The following is a 21,996-nucleotide window of genomic DNA, read 5'->3' as shown; positions in this document are numbered from 1 at the left end:
GTTGGTGCTGTTTAGTTTAATAGTGCTCTGTACATGAATGAAGACATTCATAATTGATAACGCTTGGGTCTTTTGTTATGGTCCAAGCACTTTTGTGTATGGATGTTTATTGTCCATTGCTATCTTGCAGGGAAGATTTCTCTCCGAGGAAACTGCATACAACTGAGCAAATATTAATCATGCATTTCATGTATGAGCAGCTGATAATGGATGAAGATAAGGAAAGTTATAAGGTTTCAGCTTAAAGTGCACTTACTATTTCCCGTCCCATCCAGGCCAATGGTTTTTCCTCCCATAGGACCAAGAGTACTTTCACTGTTATTTTTAGGCTGGGAAAAGCTCATGTGCTGTTCCCCAGGTGAGGGGCCCAGCCCATCAAGCAGTCTCTTCATCCCTGTTGTCTTAGTCCATTGTCTATCTCGCTGATTGTTTGACTATATCATTTATTTTTATCGTCTAACTGATTCCTGGATTATAAACGGCCACCTATGGCCCCTTAAGACCTTCACCTGTCTTTTTCTGACACACCAATCATCTCTTCGGGACAATTGAAAAGATATTAACTTTTGATGGGACTGATCCCAATAAATGTTTCTCTGTAGACCTGACTTTGTGACATCGGAAAACATTTTTCAAAAGTACAAACCCTTTTAGCTTCATACAAATCGGAGTATGATGTAATGGATCGAATTCCCTGGGCATTACCGTATCACTTAGGTGTGTAAGTAGAGAGGAGAGGTTTCAGGCAAGCAAGAAAACATGGTGTGCTACCTGTCTGACCTGAAATGGAGGAATGCTGACAGGCAGGATCACAGGGTTAACCAGTGACAAGGTGGACTGTAGCCTATGATTAAATTAGCATTTCAGTCAGAATCATTTTATAAAGACTGTTAAACAAACAAGTAATTTCCTTTGAGTATCAGTGCCAGTCTTTGACATAAATCTTCTCACTGAGAGCAAAATAAGGAACCATTTAGGCGTTTTGAATTGTGCGACAGAGACAGGACAGCACATTTTATGCACAGTGAGGGAGTTTTAACAAACTTTAAGCTACATTTTATCTTGACTGCTTCAACCGACTGAAATAAACAAACTGACACCATCAGTCCAATTTGGAGAAGCCAAAGCTTTTCAGGCCGAAAGGGACATCCAAGAAAGCCCTCTGCTCTGGGTAGCACGCATGCGCTCATTGTGGCCTAATACTGCTGCCTTCAAGTGCTCTTTGTGGGCTCCGACATACAATGCACAAACTCAAATATGTCAATGACCCAAGCCAACCCCATACCAATAGACTACTTCAAACGCTGATACTGTAAATGCTGATGCATATGCATGTCACTACTTTGGCCGTTACTGTACAATATTTGTTGCCAAGTCAGTTACACATTGGCTGTGTAAGTTGTCATTTGATTTGGCCAACAGGCTCCACTTTATTTTGGATCTACAATGTAAATATGCCTGCCTCATATCTGGTTCATTTCTGCATTAAATTGGGATCTCAAATTGGACCCACATTTAAGGTGATAAATACAAATCTGTAAAATTAAAATAATAATAGGCTAAGTAGATATCATGGAAACATAAGCTAATGGGAAAAGTTATGGTACAATTTATTAAATCAAATTGAAATTATAACAAGATACCATTTTTTAATCATATTGTTAAGGGTTCTTGTCAGAAACAGAAACAATGGGAAAAGCAACAAAGCAAAATTAAGAATTACTTTTATTTTATGCTTATAACGACTTCTGGAACTCAAGCAATTCCGACAGCACATGAATGCAGCACGAACAGCAACACTTTCGCAGCAGAAGCACGGCAGAGCAGAGCCCAGAGTGGAAATGAGATTCAGCTAAACACACGTACCTGGTTAAAGGAGCCGAGGACGCCGACCACCAGTGAAGTCAACGGCCTGACACGGTGGGGAAAAAGTGGAGTCGCTGTTAACTGGAGAAAAAGAGGAACACAGTTCAAAGTGAGTTTTAAAAAAACATTTTTTTTAAAGGATTTAATAAGGGGGACCAGAGGCGTGAGTGGGACCGTGGCAGATGTAAGATGACATCGGTAAAGGAGGATTAAACTGCAGGGATGTTAAGAAAATGATGAGAACAGTATCTACACAGTAAGGAGTGACTTCAGAGCCGAGAGGAATGGCTTGATTTCTCACTCCGGGAAAGCGGTGGGACGACACTCTGAGGCACCCATGATTCTGTGGAAGAGAAAGAAAGTTTGCTGCGCTTCACTCGGATACAAGTCTACTTTGTGAGCGGCTGCCTTGACTGTTTCTCATCATCCCAGTGCCCGAGCCCGCCTGGTTTGGTGTCGGCTCACAACTGTTCACAATGTCCAAACCCGTGCTAAAGAAAAACCACTGGACCTCCAGAGTGAACGAGTGCTCCGTCTCCAAAGACGCTCGCGGAGACTTGAATGTGCCGTTGCGCGGCGGCGCGGAGAATGGAGAGTTCGCCTACATCGGGGAAGTGAATGAGGACGCGGTGCTTTACAAAAGTGGAAAAGTATATGAAGGGGAACTGCTGCTGGAGGTGGAGAACCTCTCGATCTCGGGATTACCCTTGTACGACGTACAAACCGTCATAAAGAACTGCAGAGGTCCCGTCAGGTTGAAAACTGTCAGGCAAGGTAAGAGCAGGAACAGGAGGCGGCACACGCCAAACTCCGTTCAAACTTCCGCCTTTTCATGTTGTTCAGTTCACTGAGAAATGTTAGAATTTGAGAATGTCATTCCAAGCCTTATTTTGTTAAACAAAATCAATTAGTCTTAAATTCGGCTTACATACAATGTACAGTTATGATAAGCAGTGTGGAGTTTTGAGTGATCATTAAGTTGATATTTTGTCGGAATAAGTCCAAATTGTAGATTTTTCAAACTTTAAAGTTGTTGCTAAAACTTTTGGAAGCCGTGACATTGTACACCTGTCCACGAGCAAGGCCACGTTAAACTGCCATTTGAGTTTGAGTTCTTTTTTCCACCGAAAAAATGCCACCTGTCGGGTTCAGGGAGATGGAAATAATATACGCTCACGCACATTGTGTACTCAGCTTTCCTTTTTGTTCTGTGTTCTTCCCAACGCTTTGTAATGAAGAAACCTTTCCAAATAATGTGTACATTAGAGCTTATGAGCCAACATTTTCACAGAGCCATGGATATCCAACACCTGAAATAGTCACAGGTGTCACTCATCCAGTGACTTTAAATGGATTTAGGTTATCCAACTAGGTCTAACTTGGAGTCTATGTAGAAGAAATGTAGGAATGAAACACAGGATACTGCAGAAGCGAGTTTAGTTTAGAGAAGCCATCAACTAAACTGGCCCTGGCCCCCTGTTTTTGGGCTATAGTTTATCTGATGACTTCTCAAACAGGCTTGACTGGCCACATATGTCTCGCACCTAACAGGGCTGGGAACATCAGGCACCTAACATCCGGCCAGTGTGGCTGGTCTGGCCAGTTTATGGTCAGCTTGACTCAGCAGGGCTGGGCTGTTTGACACTGAGCCACTCTGACAAGCTCCCAGCGTGGCAACACAGACTGCTGAAGGGTTGCTCTCTGCCGGCCGGGGCCACAGCAACTTCCTATAGAGACTGACAAAAGAGCAACAACTCTTCAAAGACAATTTCACATGTTTAGAACCTGTGAATGCCTACAGCAATGCCATCTGTGCCTGTTCAGTGGTGCTCTGTAAAAGATGCTGCATGTAGAATTTAAAACCAAAATATTTCCTTATTCATTTGAGGGCTGTATTGAAACAATAATTTTTCCAGTGAGTGAGGAGTGAAATAAATGTTTTTCTTTGTTATAAAGGAGAATTTTTTTTTTTTTACTGAATAAGTTAATATACTCTTGGGGAAAGGGAGCAGCAGGTATAATGTAAGAGTTCAGCTCCTGCTACCTTTTCCTTCATCTAAGTTATTTACAATAGTGCAGAGCATTTATGTGCAGCTTTTCATTTTAAATAAACACAATACAAGCAGTTGTACGCTGTTTGGAAAAAAGTCTCAAAAATTTTGGTTCATAAACTTAAAGTTTCTCTAAAAATTTTGACTAGCAATTTCAATGTGAAACAGTTGGAAATACTTTGCATTTTTCAACACAGAAGTAGAACAAACTTCAGTAAAAGAGGTTACGTTTTCTGCACACAGATGTTTTCTCTTATGGACTAATTAGACCTGGACTCAGGTTGAAGATGGGTGGAGCTCTGCTGCTGATTATGTGATGTTAGAGACCCATTTTCAGCTGTGATAGTAGTTTAAGCGCAGGTGTTACTAATCACATTAATGATGGCTCTGTTCCAAGTGATGCTGCGTTGGAATCGTCCACTTGTCCACTACATAGTGCGCTACATTGTGGACTTGTGGACAATCCGAACACGGCACAAGTGTCCCACTAAATCATGACGGTGGCACAACAAAAATGGATGCAAAAAAGTGTTAATGGTTTTGTTTACACTTTTGCTTTTCCTTCTGTGTCATTTCTAAATGACTTCTGTGAGAAGGGCTCATATACAGGCTCTTAGAAGAATAGTAAAGGCATAAGTCGCCCCCTGACAAGTGTGGGGACAATACGTCAATTGCTGTATTGCAAATGGTTTAATCTAGTACTAACATTAACTATTTTGAATGCATAAGTGCATTCACACTGTCAAGTATGGAAACATGCAGTGCACTACAAGTACCCGCACGATGCACTCAAAAAGGTCCAGAAGTTGAGTGTGAAAGTCTGGACACTTTCCACACACGACGGGGCAGAAAGGGAGTGACCCCCGACATAAAGAATTTTCACATACAGGCGTCTGAGGAATCTGCAGCTGTTGCAGAAAACAAAAGAGAAGTTTAAATTTTTCACTGAGTACCACTATACTGCTGTTGGACAGGAGCCGTCAGTATTTTTTTTATTGTGTGTGTTAAACGAAGGGCTTTGAGAACACGGGTGATGTATTGAAATGCTGTGGTTATTTCTGGTCAGTCCAGTTTGAGATAACACTACTCTGTTGAAATTCAAGTACTACACAGGAAGGAAGTCCTAACCTGTAAGAGCACTATTTGTTAGTGTACTAAGGAAACTGTGTCATTTGGAACACAGCCAAGGAAGTTGTCAGTCATCTCCAGTCCAATCAGGCTAATCAGGTAAAATATGTGCCATTAATTAGACTCCAGGGTAGAGGGTTTAATTTAGCCTGAAAGTGCAGTGTTTTATAATCAGCACAGCAGAGCAAAAGTTGCTATTAGAAATATTAATCACTTCAAATTGTCAGAAATATCTGTATTCTTTGTTTATTCTAAGACACTTGAGTTGACGCTCATGGTTACGGGTGTTTGGTTGATTTGAACAGACATGGTGTAGCTTTCCTTCTCTTGTTTAGGAACTGCTCTACCCCCCCTAACCCATCTGGGAATGTAGAGTGTCACAGCCGTACAACGTCACATGATCAGATTCCATTTCAAGTTTTTAATAATTCACGGTGTCTGGGAATTTCCCTCCCTAATCAGCCTTAATTGGGAAAATATGCTCAGCAACAAAGGCCATCTGTAAAATGTAAGTGACCTAATTTTACCCAGAGCTTGTGCCATTTTCTCACTTCAATCAAGTGAGATGTGAGGAGAGGTGGCGCTGAAGTGTCTCTGCTCTCTGATATTACCGCTGTTGACGACCTGCTGCAAAAAGAGACGTGTTGAACGGTGTAATGTCGGGACCTTCAGCACTCTTTTCAGTGCTGAGAGCACGAATGCAGACACGCAGGCACACTCAGGAGCAGGTCCAGTCTGAGGTTATAAGAGGCTCTAACGAGTTCTACTACAGAGACTGTAATGTTTGTTTGGGTATCGGTGAAAAGAGAACAACACATGCATATTTACCCTGAAGATGACACGCCCTTAGATCTGCTGCTGAGCTTGTTCCATAAGAAGTCCGCTTCCGTGTGCACTTAGTGGGCAGAAGCCGTGGGACCATAACTGGATTATATAATTAAGGACTATTACACACAAACCCTTTTAAACAAGCAGCTACTGACCCCGTCTTAATGCATTTTAATGTTTAATACTCGTACGCACGCAGAGGTGGGCTTTAATGACTAAAACAGAGTGCCGTGTTTGCAAACAAAAAACTCACATTACGACAGGACTCGTCAATGGGATAAGCCCGGTACTTCTTTATGGATAATCGTCATAAGATGACCTACTGCTCCACATATACAACGAGAACACACACACAAATGCACAAACACATGCTTGTGCAAACACAAAATCACAACAGAGAGGTTTCAGATTGGAACCAGATTAGTGGCATGCTCTCTCTGGTGTGAGAACACATGCTGTGCGTGCGTGCGTGTGTCTCTGTGTCTCTCTGTGTGTGTGTGTGTGTGTGTGTGTGTGTGTGTGTGTGTGTGTGTGTCTGTCTGTTTTCATGCGGACTATTAATATCTAAATTTTAGATTGTGATCAAGGTGTGTTAGTGGTGGCAGGGACGCTACAGTATGTCAGTGACCGTAGTCAACAACGATCGTGTGTGTGTGTGTGTGTGTGTGTGTGTGTGTGTGTGTGTGTGTGTGTGTGTGTGTGTGTGTGTGTTTGTTTGTTTGTTTTCCGGACATGAAAAATGGCACAGTGGCCCAGAGTTCAGAGGTTTCCCCAGGAAGGAGGTATGCTGTGTGGGCGGGTCGCTTTAGTCAACAGGATTTTCTGCACGTGACCACGCTCTCTCACTCACACACACACACACACACACACACACACACACACACACACACACGAAATTTGAATCCTCTTCACGTAAAAACCAGCCATCTCTCCCCTGACCATTCGGAGGAGTATATTTCTTTCCGAGCTGCATTATATTATAGAGCTGTGTGATGAACAAGGCCTTACAAGCTATAAATTTCTGGAAACAGAAATTATTCTCCCTTTCATATGGCGCTGTGAGCTGCTAACAAGGCCCCGCCTGCTCGAAATTACAACACTGTGTCACTGCATTAACTCCAGGCCCTGGGTGTATGTGCAAGTGTTTCTGGCAGGGATTGCATATGGAAGTGTTTATTTCCTCTCTCTCAGCAGGAAGTTGGACACCGCTCCTCGCCCCGAACGTTCTTCCACCTTTGTATTCTCTGACAGCAGTGGAACAACTTCACTTCCTCCCTCATAGCCGGCTTCAGGAAAGATCTCTGGCTTTAATTTCGGGGAGTGTGTTTAGATTTCAGTAAATGTGTGTGCGGATGAGGGCGAGAGAGAAGTCACAAGTGTACAGTAAACGCATCCTGCTGACTTTGAGCTAAAATTGTGTTTCTGTGTGTCGCTGCTCAGCTTAAGCTCTGCATTTAAGTACACTGGAGGGACACTCAGTTACCAACTAAATAGACCATGAAATGCTGTCTCACTAATGCAGCGCTTTTTGTAATCCCATAAAGGCGGTACATTATGCACACGTGTGCAGCCTCTTCTATTGTTTACTGAAGAATGGTCTTTCTTTTCCTAATTAGTTCAAGTATAGGCTGCTGTATTGAGTGTGAATGGGAATCGGTCACACTTGGCACTTGCAGTTACACACGCTGTCAGAGGACGAGAAAGGCCAACTAATTTACGATGGTGAGTTTAGTCGGGCGGGGGAGGCAGTTCCCTTTAAAGACTGCTCCCATCCACTCTCCTCAAATGATATACATGTACAATCGAGGAGGGTGTGCTCTTTGATGAATGCAGTCAGGTTGCAACTAATAATTATTTTCATCATTCTTTAATCTGTTGATTTTTGTTTTTTTCTTGATTGGTCTTTAAAATGCCAGAAAATGGGGAAAACTGTCGAACCAGTATTGCAGCCTGAAATGTCTTGTTTTGTCCCAACCAACATTCCACAACCAAAAGATATTCAGTTTATTATAATAAAAGAAACCAGGAAATATTCATATTTAAGAAGCTGGAAGCTGGAACTTTTTTTTCCATTGATTGCACCATGTTTTTTAAATTTAGATTCACTAGCACATCATTTCCGTGCACCCTTAACTTTTCACCACTCCTTTTGGCGCTGCTTTAATAAAGTGTAACCTGTTTTATCAGTCACCATACTTGTTGGACATTTCTTAACACAGGACTAAATGATTTAAGATTTAAGCAGCATCCTACTTCATCCTCCACAGCTGGTTGCAAAGCTTTCAGGCACCTTAATGCTCCTTGGAATAAACTGCAGCTTCGTATCACTACAAGCAGCAAAATGTATCTACTCAAAGTTGGGGAACTCTCTCATAATTCATGTTTTTATCTTGAAATGTAAATCAAAATACACATGTACAGCCACATTCACTGCTGCCACTCAAACACATACCGAGTCCCGTCCAGCTCCCTCTCTTTGTGTTTGATCACCCCTCTCTTCCCTGGGGTGATTTCAGACTCTAAAATGCCCCACAACTCTCAACTGCTTGGTGAGTCACATCATTGCTGCATTGAGGGGAGGTCAGAAAATATATTTAGAGTAGTTGGTCAAAGGCAAATCTCTGCACACCCAGACCGGCTAAATTGCAGGCGCATTAGTGCGATTAGCAAAAATGTGGCAGATTTTTGGTCACGTGCAACCAAACTGGTCGCACTCTGGAGGGCTTTGAAATGAGAAAATATTTGCATTTTTTTCATTGAAAATAATGACTCAAAACCATTGATTATTGATCCTAATTACCAAAGAACATAAGGGTTTTTTGGATCTTTCAACATCAATTGTTGAAATTAACATCTGCTGTTTTTCTGAACAACCTTTAATCTGGACCTGGGACAGCTGTATACATGTTATAGAGGTTGTAGCTCTCGGTTAGAAAACAGGTGAAGACCTGGTTCACATTTTCCCCTAGAGACCTTTTCAGTCTTGTTCCAAACCAGTTCTACCACACATTTACAACTCCTTTTCTCTTTAGGGTTGCAGCGTTATCTCAGTTGTGGATGGTGTGCGTGTGTGTGTGCGTGCGTGTGTGTGTGTGTGTGTGTGTGTGTGTGTGTGTGTGTGTGCGTGAGTATGTTATTTTATTTTAATTTTTTTTTAAGGTGTTCAAGCAAAAACATTGTGTTAAGTGGCTCTTTAGGCTTTATAGTGCCAAGACTCAGTTTAGAGCTGAGAGGAATATGATGTTAGTTGACTGAGTAATGAAGTTTTGCACCAAGACACCAACTTGCAGCCACATCAGTTCTGTTCTTTGTCTTGTGTTAAGGCAGGAACGGGATCATATGCATGCCTGCAGATAGAAGTGGTGTGTGTGCATGTACTGTATATGTGTGTGTGTGTGTGTGTGTGTGTGTGTGTGTGTGTGTGTGTGTGTGCCTGACGGTCTGACGTGGCCAAGTCGTTCTGTCAGCTCTGCTGCTGTTGGACTCGGATGAGATGTGGTTATGCCTCCAGCGGGCACGACTAGGGCGCAAAGTGATGGGCTCAGTAGTGGCTGTGGGCATTATTAATATGACTGAGACTAGACCCAGTAGCAAGTTGCTGTGCTCAAGAATACAAGCTGCTAGTCTCTTGTAAAGTTCTCTCTAAATCAGCATACAGTCGTGCACAGAGCAGCACTGTTAAGTGCTCTTCAAACTCGTGTTTCTATCATGGTGTCGGGCCTCATATCCGACTTCTTGAGATACAAAACAGTAAAAAGACACTAAGAAATATAAAGGCCCTTTTTCCCCAGTCTGCTTCCTCCTTTTCTTTACCTTTAATTACACTCCGGTTGAGGCCGTGGGGTCTGTTTACACAAATCCCATTAATGCGAAGTCTTTGGGAAGCTTACTCACGCACATTCACATGCACACGCAGACAAAACAGGCAAGTACCACACGCAGACAAAACAGGCAAGTAAGGTTTCCAGAACAGTCTAGCCCTTATTAAGAGGATTTAGACTGGAGTCTGTCTGTTTGTCCGCAGCAGTTAGCATGCACGCGCGCTTGCAAGCCCCAAACTCTGGGAGTCGTCTTTGCAGTGGCAATTATGCAGCACACATCAATGCTTCTCCATGCCACACTGCCTTATCCCTCCTCCTTTTTGCTCATCTTTCCTCGCTCCATTCATCTGGTCTGCTCTCCCCTCTCAAGTCTTCATCTATTCTCTGCTCGCATATTGCCGTGTGACTGTGGGAATTGCGATGGCTCATATTAAGGGGCAGCCCATTGTGCCTCCCGCCACCCTGTCCCTTTTCCTGCTTAAGTGTCCTAATGAAAAGAATTTCCCAACAGGTCATTTCACAGCAGTTATGGATAGCAGTGTGTGGCAAAGTATTGAAGACGGCTTTATGTGGGTTCTTGCCACTGTGAAGGGAAAGTGTGGTGAATTATGGGTAAAAAAAAGAAGAAGAAAGATTTGAAGTAAGGCAGACAGATTGATAATGTGGGTCGTAAATAACATTTGATGTGTGCGGATGAACCAACGGTGTTGCTTTTTTTTTTTTTTTTGCTGAGATGTCACGCTACACTATGATACCTATGTCTGCATAGCAAGTGGGAGCAAGCAGCCAGTTAGCTTAGCGTGGCATAGAGACAGGTTATAGGGGAAAATGACTAACCTGGCTCTGTCAAGGCGAACAAAATCCACCTTCAAGCATCTTTAAAGCTCACTAGTAAACACGCAACACATCTTGTGTGATGTAATTAATCTGAAATCACTATTAACTGAAGAACTTTCTGTCACCCAAAACTTGTTTGTGAAATCTAAAGAGTGTTTGTGTCAATGAATCCACCACATGTTTGTCCGTGCAGTGGTGTTGCACAGTGGAATAGATGCCTGCAGTTCCTCCATCTGGCAAATGTGTGATGGTGACCAGCGCTGAAGCAGACTTGATTGAGAGAGCATGTGTGTGCTGCAATTAGCTGGAAACCTTCATGACACCAAATGGCTTTGGTAATCCAGGGTGGGGATGTTTTTATGTCCTCAGCTTTACAGGTGGCCTCCCTCCTCTGATACATGCTCAGTAATAATAAGCCAGTTATTCAGAGCAGTTCTAACTGGTTAGCATCTAAAGGGCTAAGTGACACTCTTTCTCAAAGCTAGTCTCTGCTATACCTCTGTGTCGGACTGTGTAACTCTGCATGACAACTGTGCGTCAGCTGTGCCTGTGTTTCCCCTGAAGCTGGGCACTCACCGCATGACTCCATCACCACACCACTCACATTAAACTGTATTGTTTCCAGTAGTTTCCTGCCTCTTCACTAAATGATTACATTTACGGGGAACACAAGAATGATTGTTTGCCTTTGGTATGCTGATCAACTGAAATATAATACTTGACTTTTATTTGGTTTGGTTTTATTAGTTTAGGTCAAAATGTAACTGGAGAATGTTCATACTTTTGCCAAAAAAGAACAAAAGAAGTGAGGAGAATGACAAGGAGAATGGTCCTGTGGAAATTCCTCAATGTTCATGCTGCATATTGACAATAGAATATTATTTAATTAGCCAGAACTGAAACAGTTATTAAGGGAGATGAATGTTTTTCGACTCCACATAGTGTCAGTTCTGTTCTATCATGAGATCTTTTGACTATTGGCTACTGATGATCATTTAGAAATTATTTAAAGAAAGTAAGTCTGACTCACCAAAACTTCATTATCTCAGATGAAACTGCATGCAGTGTTTACCCAGATCAATTTTTTTCTCTCTAGCAGTTAAAAAGGCATCAATTCCAAAAGTTTAATTGAGTTTTGGAAAGGTTTTTGTATAATTTGGAACTTTTCTCTGTAATTTGCCAGCTAGAAAAGACAGGGGGAAAATATAACAAGGTGAAAGGTTCAGTAACTCTTGAGCATGTGTGATCTTCATCAAGTTCTCAGGGCAAAACACTGATCATGGAGACACAACTAATACTTTATCAACACCTCTTTAAGTCCAGCATGAGACAGTTAATGTGTGTTAAACGGGATCAAGTGTGTTTTTCTCGGGAATAGCTCTCATAATAGCTCACAGTTCAGTACTTTATAATTTCCTTGGCATTTGTAATTGTTTGTACAAATTATTTGCATGGCCATTTGATCCAAGTCTAAGTGGTTACACGCCACCATGAAAGCTCAGTTCAGCTCTGGGACAGGTTGACTGGTTTTGATTGTTTTGGTCTCTCTGGGCACCATGGCAGCACAAAGTCACGCTTGTCCCACTGTGCGTATTTGTGTGTCTGATAGTGCAACATAAAGGTCAGTATGCATAAGAGGTCTCGCAGATCAGTACACCTACTGTATGAAAACTACAATAGAAAGATGTAATTCTCATTTTTCTCCTTCAGAAGCAGCCACAGTTTATTGTACAGTCTTCATTAAACCAGTTCAGTGAGTCAAATGTAACAGCTTACTGATAGTATCTTAATTAGACAAGCAGAGACTAATTAGCAAAGACAGGAAAGGGATTGAGTCTTAATTAAGAGGTCGCTGGTGTCCATCTTCTGTTGCCACTGCTCATCCGTCACAGATGTTAATGTGTCGATTTTTGAAAGTGATGTCTGTTTATGTGACAACTGCGGCATCTTCTATACACCGGTCAGTTTCAAGAGCTGAGCCACCCCCATTCTCTAATTCTGGAAGTGCCTTCAGTGTAGTCAGAGCCCAGCCTGCCTGAACCCAAACACAAACTGAGAAACGTTGACAGTACAACTAGTAGCAAGGCTGTGATCTGGTCTGATCTTTTTTTTTTGTATAAATTTACAGTAGCTTCTCTCAAGTCAGTGTGGCAGCATTATGGCCATTACCCTGCTGGTTTTTTAAATGTAAATGTGCCTGATGATAGATTTTAGGATTAATAACTGTGAAGCTGGTATTATGGCACTTTATATGTAAATTTTCCACTTCTAGACTTTTTGCACATTTATGATAATCTTCTTCTTTTAAGAAGCATCTTCACCATGAATTTCTCTTATATTATTCCACTTGGTGTATGTGTGAATTTGACATGATGTTAAAGTTAGACTTTAAAGGAGATTTACACCACAGCAGGTATAAAATGATTCAGGAAGCAACACACTGCTTGATGTTATAGTCCACAAACTACTGCACAGAACATTCCAGTCAAATTTAATTGCACTAGGGTGGATCAAAAAGTTGTGAGACCGCTCCTGTTCCGCGCCAAAGGTGCCCAGCATTGTGATGTGCACAGGGCACAGGGAAGCTGTGACCTTTGTGAGTAAGTACCCCAAGTTTTGTCGCTTGATTAAATCAGCACCTGAGTTACACATCCTTTTGTGAGCAGGGGTCCAGGTGTCTTTGCGATTTCTCCGTGGACATAACCAGATGGCGCACATCCAATTTTGTGTCTGGAAATAAGCAACAGAGATTATTGAAATGCTTATGACAATTAAGCAGTGAGCTTGGAGAAGGGTTCTGACTGACACTGGCAAAACCTCACTGTCTAAAACTGAAAAAAGGCGCATCAGTATAGGAGCAACCAGGTGGGTTTTCTTTGACATTCACGGGGTTGTGTACCGTGAATTCAACCATCAGAGTCAGACTGTTGACACAGAGTTCTAGTGTGATGTTCTGAGGCATGTAAGGGAAAACATTTGGTGCAATGGCCTGAACTGTGGCGCAATAGCAATTGGTTTCTCCAACATGACAATGCGCTTGATCACAGCGGATTGAAAACCCAAAAGTTACTCGCCCACAACAACACGTACGTCGCTGACAAACTCGGACCACTGTTCACTTATTCAGGAAGGTTACAACTTCTCACTTCTCCGCGCGTGTCGTGGTGCTGCGCATTGTTCCTGTGCAACAGGAGCAGTCTCAGAACTTTCTGATCCACCCTCATACATACAGTTTCACGGTGACATCAGCCTTTTACAGTTTGCTGACAGCAGAGGTGCTCAATGTGGCCTTCATGTGTGTTATCTTTTCAGGACTATATATGGCTTTAAAATGTGTTTTATATGGACTTTTTCTTTAAAGTGTGTTGTTGGTCTAGTTTCTTTCCATCTCTGATCTTATATCATCTCATATATAGACTTCCCTCCACCAAATGATACTGGTGTTACTGACTTATATTGCTTCCTTATTATGCACTGAACAAATGCATACAAAAAAGCTTGGCTTAATACTTAAATTTAAATATTCACTTATTTCTCAAACCTTCCCATTTCAAGTTCCAAAACTTTCATAACCAGCCAATCAAGACTTTGTAGCTGTAAAAAAAACAGAGGTCTCACAAAACCTTAAATGTACATTACAAAAAAGTTGAACTATCTTTGGAAGTAGATTATGTTTTCAAAGTGTTTTCACTTGTTTATGTACATTATGGCACGGCAAATGTTGTAAAGGCTGTTTTCAAGCCTATATACCGGTGAAAGATAACCAAAATGTACAAAGTTGTGCTGTTCATAAACAGTGTCTTATCTAACTGAGAGATTGGTTTTGACTCTGGAGCCTCTCACTGGAATTAATTAATAGAAGTATGTTTTAAAAAGAGTGAAAATATTGATCTTCTTCTACTTTTCTGGTGGAATATGACCTAGTTTGAACAACACAAAAGGGCTCCGAAGCATTTATGTCCACTTTGAAACAGCTGTGTGTGAATATTTTATGTTTTGCTATTTTTGAAAGCATTACAGTTTATACAGCCCTGAAATGCACTCTAACCGTGGACATGAACAGAGCACATGCCACCCGGAAATGTGACATTTACACACATACACACACACAACCTTTCTTGTTATGCTCTTTGTACAACGGTGGTAACAAAGTGATCCAATTCAGTGAGCAGTCAGTAAAGCGTGAGCTGCTCTGTGTTGGGAGAACTTGGTCGTTCTCTGTGCTGAGCGGGGTCGTCTGCTTGGTCACACTGTGCTGCGTTTACTGTCCTCAGCAGGAAGCTGCCTCGCTCTGAGGCCGATTCTCTGCCATGGGCTCCAAAACTGCAGGTCTTCAATGGCTTTTTGCTGTGATCTAAAGTGGCACTGCTGCTGCACTGACTTGGGCATGTGCAGTGTGTGTGTGTGTGTGTGTGTGTGTGTGTGTGTTTCTAACATTAAAATGTTGCATGTATATCTATAGGAAGTCACATCTCCCCCTCCACAGCTTTAAATTTGTTTATGCCAACTTTGTGGATCACCGATAGATCAGGTTTATCAGAAGATAGACAAAGACAAGAGTGGCTGCTGTACAATGGTGTGGACCGCTGTGTCCCTGTTAGCACGGTGACAATACTAATCATGTACCCATATGTAAATAGTAGCACACTGACTGACTGTCACCAGTCTTCATGAGGGCTTTGTGAAGCTGAGGTTCACCATGCATAGCTTGCATACTTTTACTGCTCTTCGTAAGGCTTTTATGTGGGAATCATGTGATTTTTTTTCTTTTTCTTTTTTTTTTTTTCTAGCAGTGCTTTTGGTGAAATGGGCAGGGTCGTGTGGGCTGCGTTGGAATTCCATTCGCCACTCTTTCATATGCTCCATTGCTGTCACTGTGTGTTTAGATCCATACACTTACACACGTACAGAGATAGATATACACCTACTTTATCCCAGTTAGAAGATCCATGCCCTTAGGATAAACATGTAAGCTTAGTGCAAGCAGATATGTTTCCCAATGCAAGTTTGCATGCAAGGCTTTTGTCCTGCTATTTTTTCTCTTTGGCTCTCTCTCTCTCTCTCTCTCTCTCTCTCTCTCTCTCTCTCTCTCTCTCTCTCTCTCTCTCTCTCTCTCTCTCTCTCGCACACATGCACGCGCGCGCGCACACACACACACACACACACACACACACACACACACACACACACACACACACACACACACACACACACTCCCTGCCTCTGCTCTGTGCAGGAATGCACTGTTTACATAGCTGGGCCTGGCCCAGATCTGGATTTTAGTGTCTCAGGTGTCTGCTGTGTGTCACTAGCAGTTATTTTATTGGCCCCAGTGTGGCCTAAGTGTCACCAATCTACTGGATTTATAGGAGGACACAATAGCCTTGACACTTGAAGGGAAGTTTGAACAGAATCATTCAAATGCACTTCAGTGTTAGTGTCATATATTTTTGTAGGAAAAGTTGGGGGCTGTATTTAACAAAATTGGTGACTTTATTTTTTACCTGGTCCGCCATTAGCACTGATTAAATGTATGTATTTTATATACTTCACACAACATTGACTTGTGTTCTTGCAGAAAGCCTATCAAATTAGACTGTGCTGCGTATCAGTGCCATCGAACTGAGGAAGTCCTTTTCCCTCCTGCTCCTGGAAGTGAATCTCCCCAGCCAGCTCCATCATTGTAAAAGCAATGTGCAGCATCAGCATGCTTTTTTACATGATCTCTCTCTCTCTCTCTCAGACCTCTAGTCCCAGCCCCCCCTTACTCTCTCTCTTTGATGTACCCACTCAATACACCTTGCTGCAAAATGACAGTTCCTATACCACTGATGTATTGCACCAATCTGTTTAACACATATTTCCTGAAAAAAAACCTCATCGCCGCAAATAGGCAGAAGACTGCTGGTGAACACAGACGTCCCTCCATGTCCTCACGCTCTACTGGGCTCCAGAGCTCATAAATTAGACAAGAAATCTAATTTCCCTGTGGGGCTCTTGGGCTCTGAGTGCACACAGACACACTGTTTCTTTTCAGGGGCAGTTGATTTCTATTCTTCTTGATGTAAATGGACTGATAAGAGGACAGCTGGAACTGGATTGTGGCCTAGTTGCTTGCTGAGTCACTGTGGACAAGTAGTACTCTCTTTTTGTCACACTGTCTCTGTTTTCTTTTCTTTTTTCGGCAGTTGACTGGAGAAGGTGTTTTTGTGAGAGCAGAGTTTATTACAAGCGTTGAATTGTGTTGGTCTCAGGAGTCCTGAGGGTCAAAGAAAGCGCCAAACACGTTTGAACAATGTTATCACAGAAAACAGCTGGAAAAGCAGACTGGCTGTGATAAGAAGAGTAATTGCCATACTTGGCTTTGTGTCATATGTTACCAAGCTCTACTGCAACCTGTTTGTCCCCTTTTTTGAAGTCTTTTTTTTTTTTTTTTTTTTTTATGTCATTGCTGTTCAAACTCACTATCTCTGACTTTCTGTCTCTCCAGCGCTTCATTCCTGTGTGTCACTTCCTCTCTCCAATGTGTCCCTTTTGTCCACCTTGCTCTTTGTTCTGGTGGAACAAAGGTACTCCTCGCAATTCCTGCTCTTTTGTGGTGGAAGACTTTGGTACATGTTTGGGACGCTGTTGTGAATTTGAATACATGCTGAGCAGGTTGCAGTACAATGACACCTTCGGCAGGGGTGTGTTTTCCACTTGTACTCTTCAAATACAAACGGACCAATGAGATGTGCGTTTTAATAAACCTGACACCTGAGAAACCCTGCTGGTCATATGAAACCTGACTCCTGCTGCTGCTTAGTTTGTTTGAACATAATAAAATGGTGAATCATTGATTTGTTTGTCATGTTCACCCTCCCATACAGTGAGTGTCATTGGTCAATATGCCTCTTCTGTTCATACGTTAATCTACTGCACGTCGAGAGGGAGTTTTCAGAGGAATCTCTGTTCAGAAGTTTTCAGTTGCATAATAACTGAACTTTACAATCAGTTCCCCTGAAATTCTCTTAAAATGTATCTTGTGTCAGGCAAACGCGTCACAAAAACATGGCAAAAAGTAAAAATCATTATACAGATCCTTTAAATTGTTTTTATTCAATGCTGACCAAAATACATATTTGACAAGACATTCTAAATTTTTTTGAGCACTTTAGTGGTCAAACTATGTCTGTACTGCGATTCCTTCTTCTTTACCTGCTGACATATATTGCACACTGGTGCGTATATATTTGCAAAAAGCTAATATCAGCCGATATATCAGCCTGGTCGATTAAAGGATTGAAGTCATGAGTTCCTGTTCAGTCTTATATCCTGCAAAACAGACACTCTGCAGTATAAGACTTCTGAAAGCTCTGCTCTAATGCCTGCTAAAGACAACAGTCTTTTACCATCATCATTTAAACTGTCGAAAAAAACCATCTGAGGTCTCTCATTTTCCATTTTGTCTTCCAAAAGACGATAAGACAACCTATAAAGACTCCACCTAAGCTGCCAGCGAGTTGATGTGTTTATCAGCTTGGCGGGCCCCAGCCGGTTCATTGTCCTTTTGGTAGGAATGGTTGGAATCCGATACAGCCAGTCGAAGCTGTTTTTCCTGTTTATCACCACAACGTCTCTCGTTTGCTGTCAGTTAACAGCACAACAACATGTCCGTGTCAGACATTCTTTCAGTCATTTATAACAGAATTTAGAAAAGAATTTGAAAAATGAGTGAACATAGAAGAGACGGTTCAGCCTAAGGAGGATACGTTCTGTAGTGCATTTCTTAATTTCCAGATGTGGACTTCAAGTGGCAAAAAGGGTTTTTCCGTAATAGGGATACAATTTGTAAGAAATTTCTGAAACTAATTTTTGGGCAAATACCGTTAGTAGATTCATAAACTTGACAGGAGTGTGTGTGTGTGTGTGTGTGTGTGTGTGTGTGTGTGTGTGTGTGTGTGTGTCTGTCTGTCTGGTGTGGGGTGGTACTGTTTCCATAGCCGAGCCAGTGGAACAGCTTGGGGTGAAACTGCAGCATACCTGCGCTGCACCTGTCAGCAGGTTCTGGGCGGCGCTCGATGGCATCATGAGGGCGGGATAAAGGTTACACATCAGAGATGGTGAACTTCCTGGAGACGTGATCACTGATGAATGCAAATTCCACCCAGGGCAGTCAAACCTCCCTGGACTCAATGTTTGAATCCTCTTACCCAGTTTAAGTGTCACATAGTCGCTGTGGATGGCACTTAAAAGAGATTGATGATTTCACCACGGTTAAACACCGCACTCGAGCTCTCCCTATCCAAACACCGCACTCAAGCGCTCCCTATCCCACCGCTCTTTATCCCCCTGTTCATCTGGACAGTGTAAACATGATGTCTGAGGTTATTGGTGTCAGGTGACCTTTTGGTTGCCACAGCAACAGGGTCCCAAATCCCAAGGCGCCGGTCATCTCCAGGGGCATGGCTGATTGCTAAATAAAATTTTCCCCAGCGGACACACACACACACACACACACACACACACACACACACACACACACACACACACACACACACACACACACACACACACACACACACACACAGAGTTGGAAAGCGGTAGATAAACAGTGGTGGGGAGAGGAAAGGCTTTTAGTCTCATGATGTTGCAGACAGATAACTTTGTTTGCCGTCTGACTACGGACAGACCACATTCCTGCCGTCTCTGCTCAGACAGCAACGTACAACAGCGTGGTTGGACGCATCTGGCTGGAGTTGGATCTTTGCCACGCTTTGGTGTTTTGAACACTTCAATTATTTTGTAACAGAGGGATACTAACTCCTTTAGAGCTGCAACAATCGGTCAAATATTGAATTAGCCAATTGACAGAAAATTAAATGGCTTGATCAGTTACACATTCACTTTTCTTTATCATGTATGATAGTAAAGTGAATGGACTTTAGCCTTTTGGTCAGATGAAACAAGACCTATGAAAACATCATGTATGGCTGTGGATAATTGTGATACGACATTTAGAAAGTGAATGACAACGTGTATTTATATTTTTGATAGTGTCTACTAAGTTATCACAAAGTAGCGGGAAGTTTACCACCTTTTACTCAGATCTAATACGAGCCTCCTTCATTTCCTTACAGTTATGAAAGGAAATATGTAGTTTTCCCATTAATCCTCACCACTGCTCTCCTGCACCATTGTTCCCCACAGGCCTACAGTCACAGATAGGCTGGCTTCCCTTCAACCCAGCTTCTGCTAATCTACGGCATGGAGACCGTGATGGTGACTTATTTCAGTCATTATGCGCCAGGGGCTATTTTAATAATAATCTTAAGCAGGGAGGTGTGTGAGGCTACTACTGTCATTGTGAATTTCACTTAAGATAGTCAAATAAACGGAACACATACAAGCTGTACTGTAAAGTGTGCAGTATGTGCAAGATGTATGTGAATACTGAGTTTGCTTTAGGAGTTGAAGGGCAGCAGAGAAATATGAGTAGCATTGAAGTTTCCACAGGAAAACTGTTGCTGGGAAGGGAGTTATATTTGAATGCAGTTTTAAACAAATGATGTCATAGTTTCACTCTCCATTGTAAAGGAGAGCAGAGGAAAATGTGTTGCTTTGTTCTCTAAGTATCCAGACTCTTGACCACAGGCTGTGTGGTGTGTGTGTGTGTGTGTGTGTGTGTGTGTGTGTGTGTGTGTGTACACGCCCTGGCACACATGCTTCTGTGTGGTCTAAATGCAGCTCTTTAATGTTGCCTAAATTCATCGTGCGCCAGAAGGCACAAACAAGGTCATAAAAGTGACTTTGTTTTGCCGCTCTAAACATAGACCAGCTCTATATTTTGATACTGTTTTCCAAAGGCGATTGTGTCTTTGCTGGATGTGAGTCAGCAATGATTCTTTTCAGCTACTGTTTGCTCATGAAAAGTCACCCCTATGCAATATTGTTTGTCATCAACACATGCACATTGGCAACATGTCAACATTCTCAGTGGAGGTTTATTACCTTTCTGCAGATTTAGCCATGTTAGTTGGGTCGAAGTAATTACTGTGGATTATTTCATATTCATATATTCATGTTGCTTAGCACCAATGACATCTGCAAGGTATAAATGTAACCAAATTGTGCTCAGAAGCTCCGGTGCCGTGCGCTGAGATGTAGCCCAATAAATGTGGGAGAAATCGCCCATCCAAACTGTGATCCTGGCTTAACCTCCACTTGTTTGGCAGCTAGAAGGCACAAACGCACACACGTCAACCCCTCTGCACATTTCCCATCTGCCTGACACTCACATGAATTAGAGCAGACATGGAAAGAGAGCCTCGATCTGTGTTTTCTTGTGTGTGTGTGTGTGTGTGTGTGTGTGTGTGTGTGTGTGTGTGTGTGTGTGTGTGTGTGTGTGTACCTGCTCATCTGGTCCATTTCTCTGACTTGTTTCTGCCGTGCTAAGTGCCAGCTGCACAGGGAGGTATTTCAGTCTACCTGACACTTGGCAACTATGTTTAGGTTAACCACAGAGCCCATCACTCTATTTATAGTAGAAGGAATGACAGGCAGAGGACAATGTAGGTCTGATTGAGCATGAAAGTATGTTCATCAGTGACAATAGTGTCACGCTTGAATTGAGAGACCTTTTATTTTTAAATTTGACCCTTGTATTGTAAATATTAAAGATTCCAAATAGAGACAAATCGCTTGAGCTTTGACATGGATAAATATATATCATTAACTTCTGCCTGTGACGTTAATAAACAGTTTTTGATGATCTGCTCACCTGGAAAATATGACTTTCTCCAGCTGTTACAGCTGCAAATTGGCAACATCTGTTAATCTTAATATGACCAGAGTGACATGTCGAGTTATGGTTCTCGTACTTGGCTGCAATTACACAGTCCAACCCATCTCCTTTGATGCTACAAAGCAGCTATCGGCCTGACGCAGCACATTGTACCAGCTTCTTCTTCTGTGACTGAATTCATTTAAAATGCAAGTAAAGTCACAATTCTGTATGCGCATTTTAAAAATAAATAAAAATTACAACCTGAGGTCGTGGGAACCAAAATAATGAGAGATTACCTCATTCTGCTCTCATTAGCATTTTTCCTCACACCCATTTTAACTTCATTTTCGCTCTGTCTCTCCTGGGATCTGTCTTTCACTTCGACTGATTGAACCGAACACATATGGGTCATAAAATCTGGGCGTGTATGGTTTCTCTCGGCGGTCGTTGACACAACCTCACAGCCCTGAGGTGGTGAGGAGAAACCCGGTGGGGCTTATCCACCCGCCAAGGCGCTTTCCCTCCCCTCCCCTCCCCTCCCCTGAGACTCATTCCAGTGTTGAAACCCAAATCAATCCTCCTCTCTGTCGCTCTGAACCGCTCCTCCCCCCATCTCCCTCATTCTCTCTCCATTCAGTCACCTCCTCCTCCTCCTCCTCCTGTCCTCCATCCTCTCCCCAAGCCCATATTGCCAGGAATC

At 42.4% G+C, this 21,996-nt stretch overlaps 1 protein-coding gene across 4 annotated transcripts in view; it reads left to right on the top strand.

Moving 5' to 3' along the window:
• Positions 1-1,847: 1,847 nt before the first annotated feature.
• Positions 1,848-21,996, top strand: part of magi1b (membrane associated guanylate kinase, WW and PDZ domain containing 1b) — a 144,379-nt gene continuing 124,230 nt past the window's right edge. For all 4 annotated transcript variants that reach the window (XM_069146964.1, XM_069146876.1, XM_069146781.1 and 1 more), the window contains exon 1: positions 1,848-2,640. In XM_069146964.1, the coding sequence (XP_069003065.1) occupies positions 2,343-2,640 (298 nt within the window). In that variant the 5' untranslated portion in view covers positions 1,848-2,342. The remainder of the gene's footprint in view (positions 2,641-21,996) is intronic.

The sequence above is a fragment of the Embiotoca jacksoni genome, unplaced genomic scaffold (assembly GCF_022577435.1).
Source record: "Embiotoca jacksoni isolate LCO1_2020_lvr unplaced genomic scaffold, fEmbJac1.0.p SCAF_1, whole genome shotgun sequence".
NCBI classification, from domain to species: domain Eukaryota; kingdom Metazoa; phylum Chordata; class Actinopteri; family Embiotocidae; genus Embiotoca; species Embiotoca jacksoni.
This window is presented reverse-complemented; position numbering and strand designations above follow the sequence as displayed.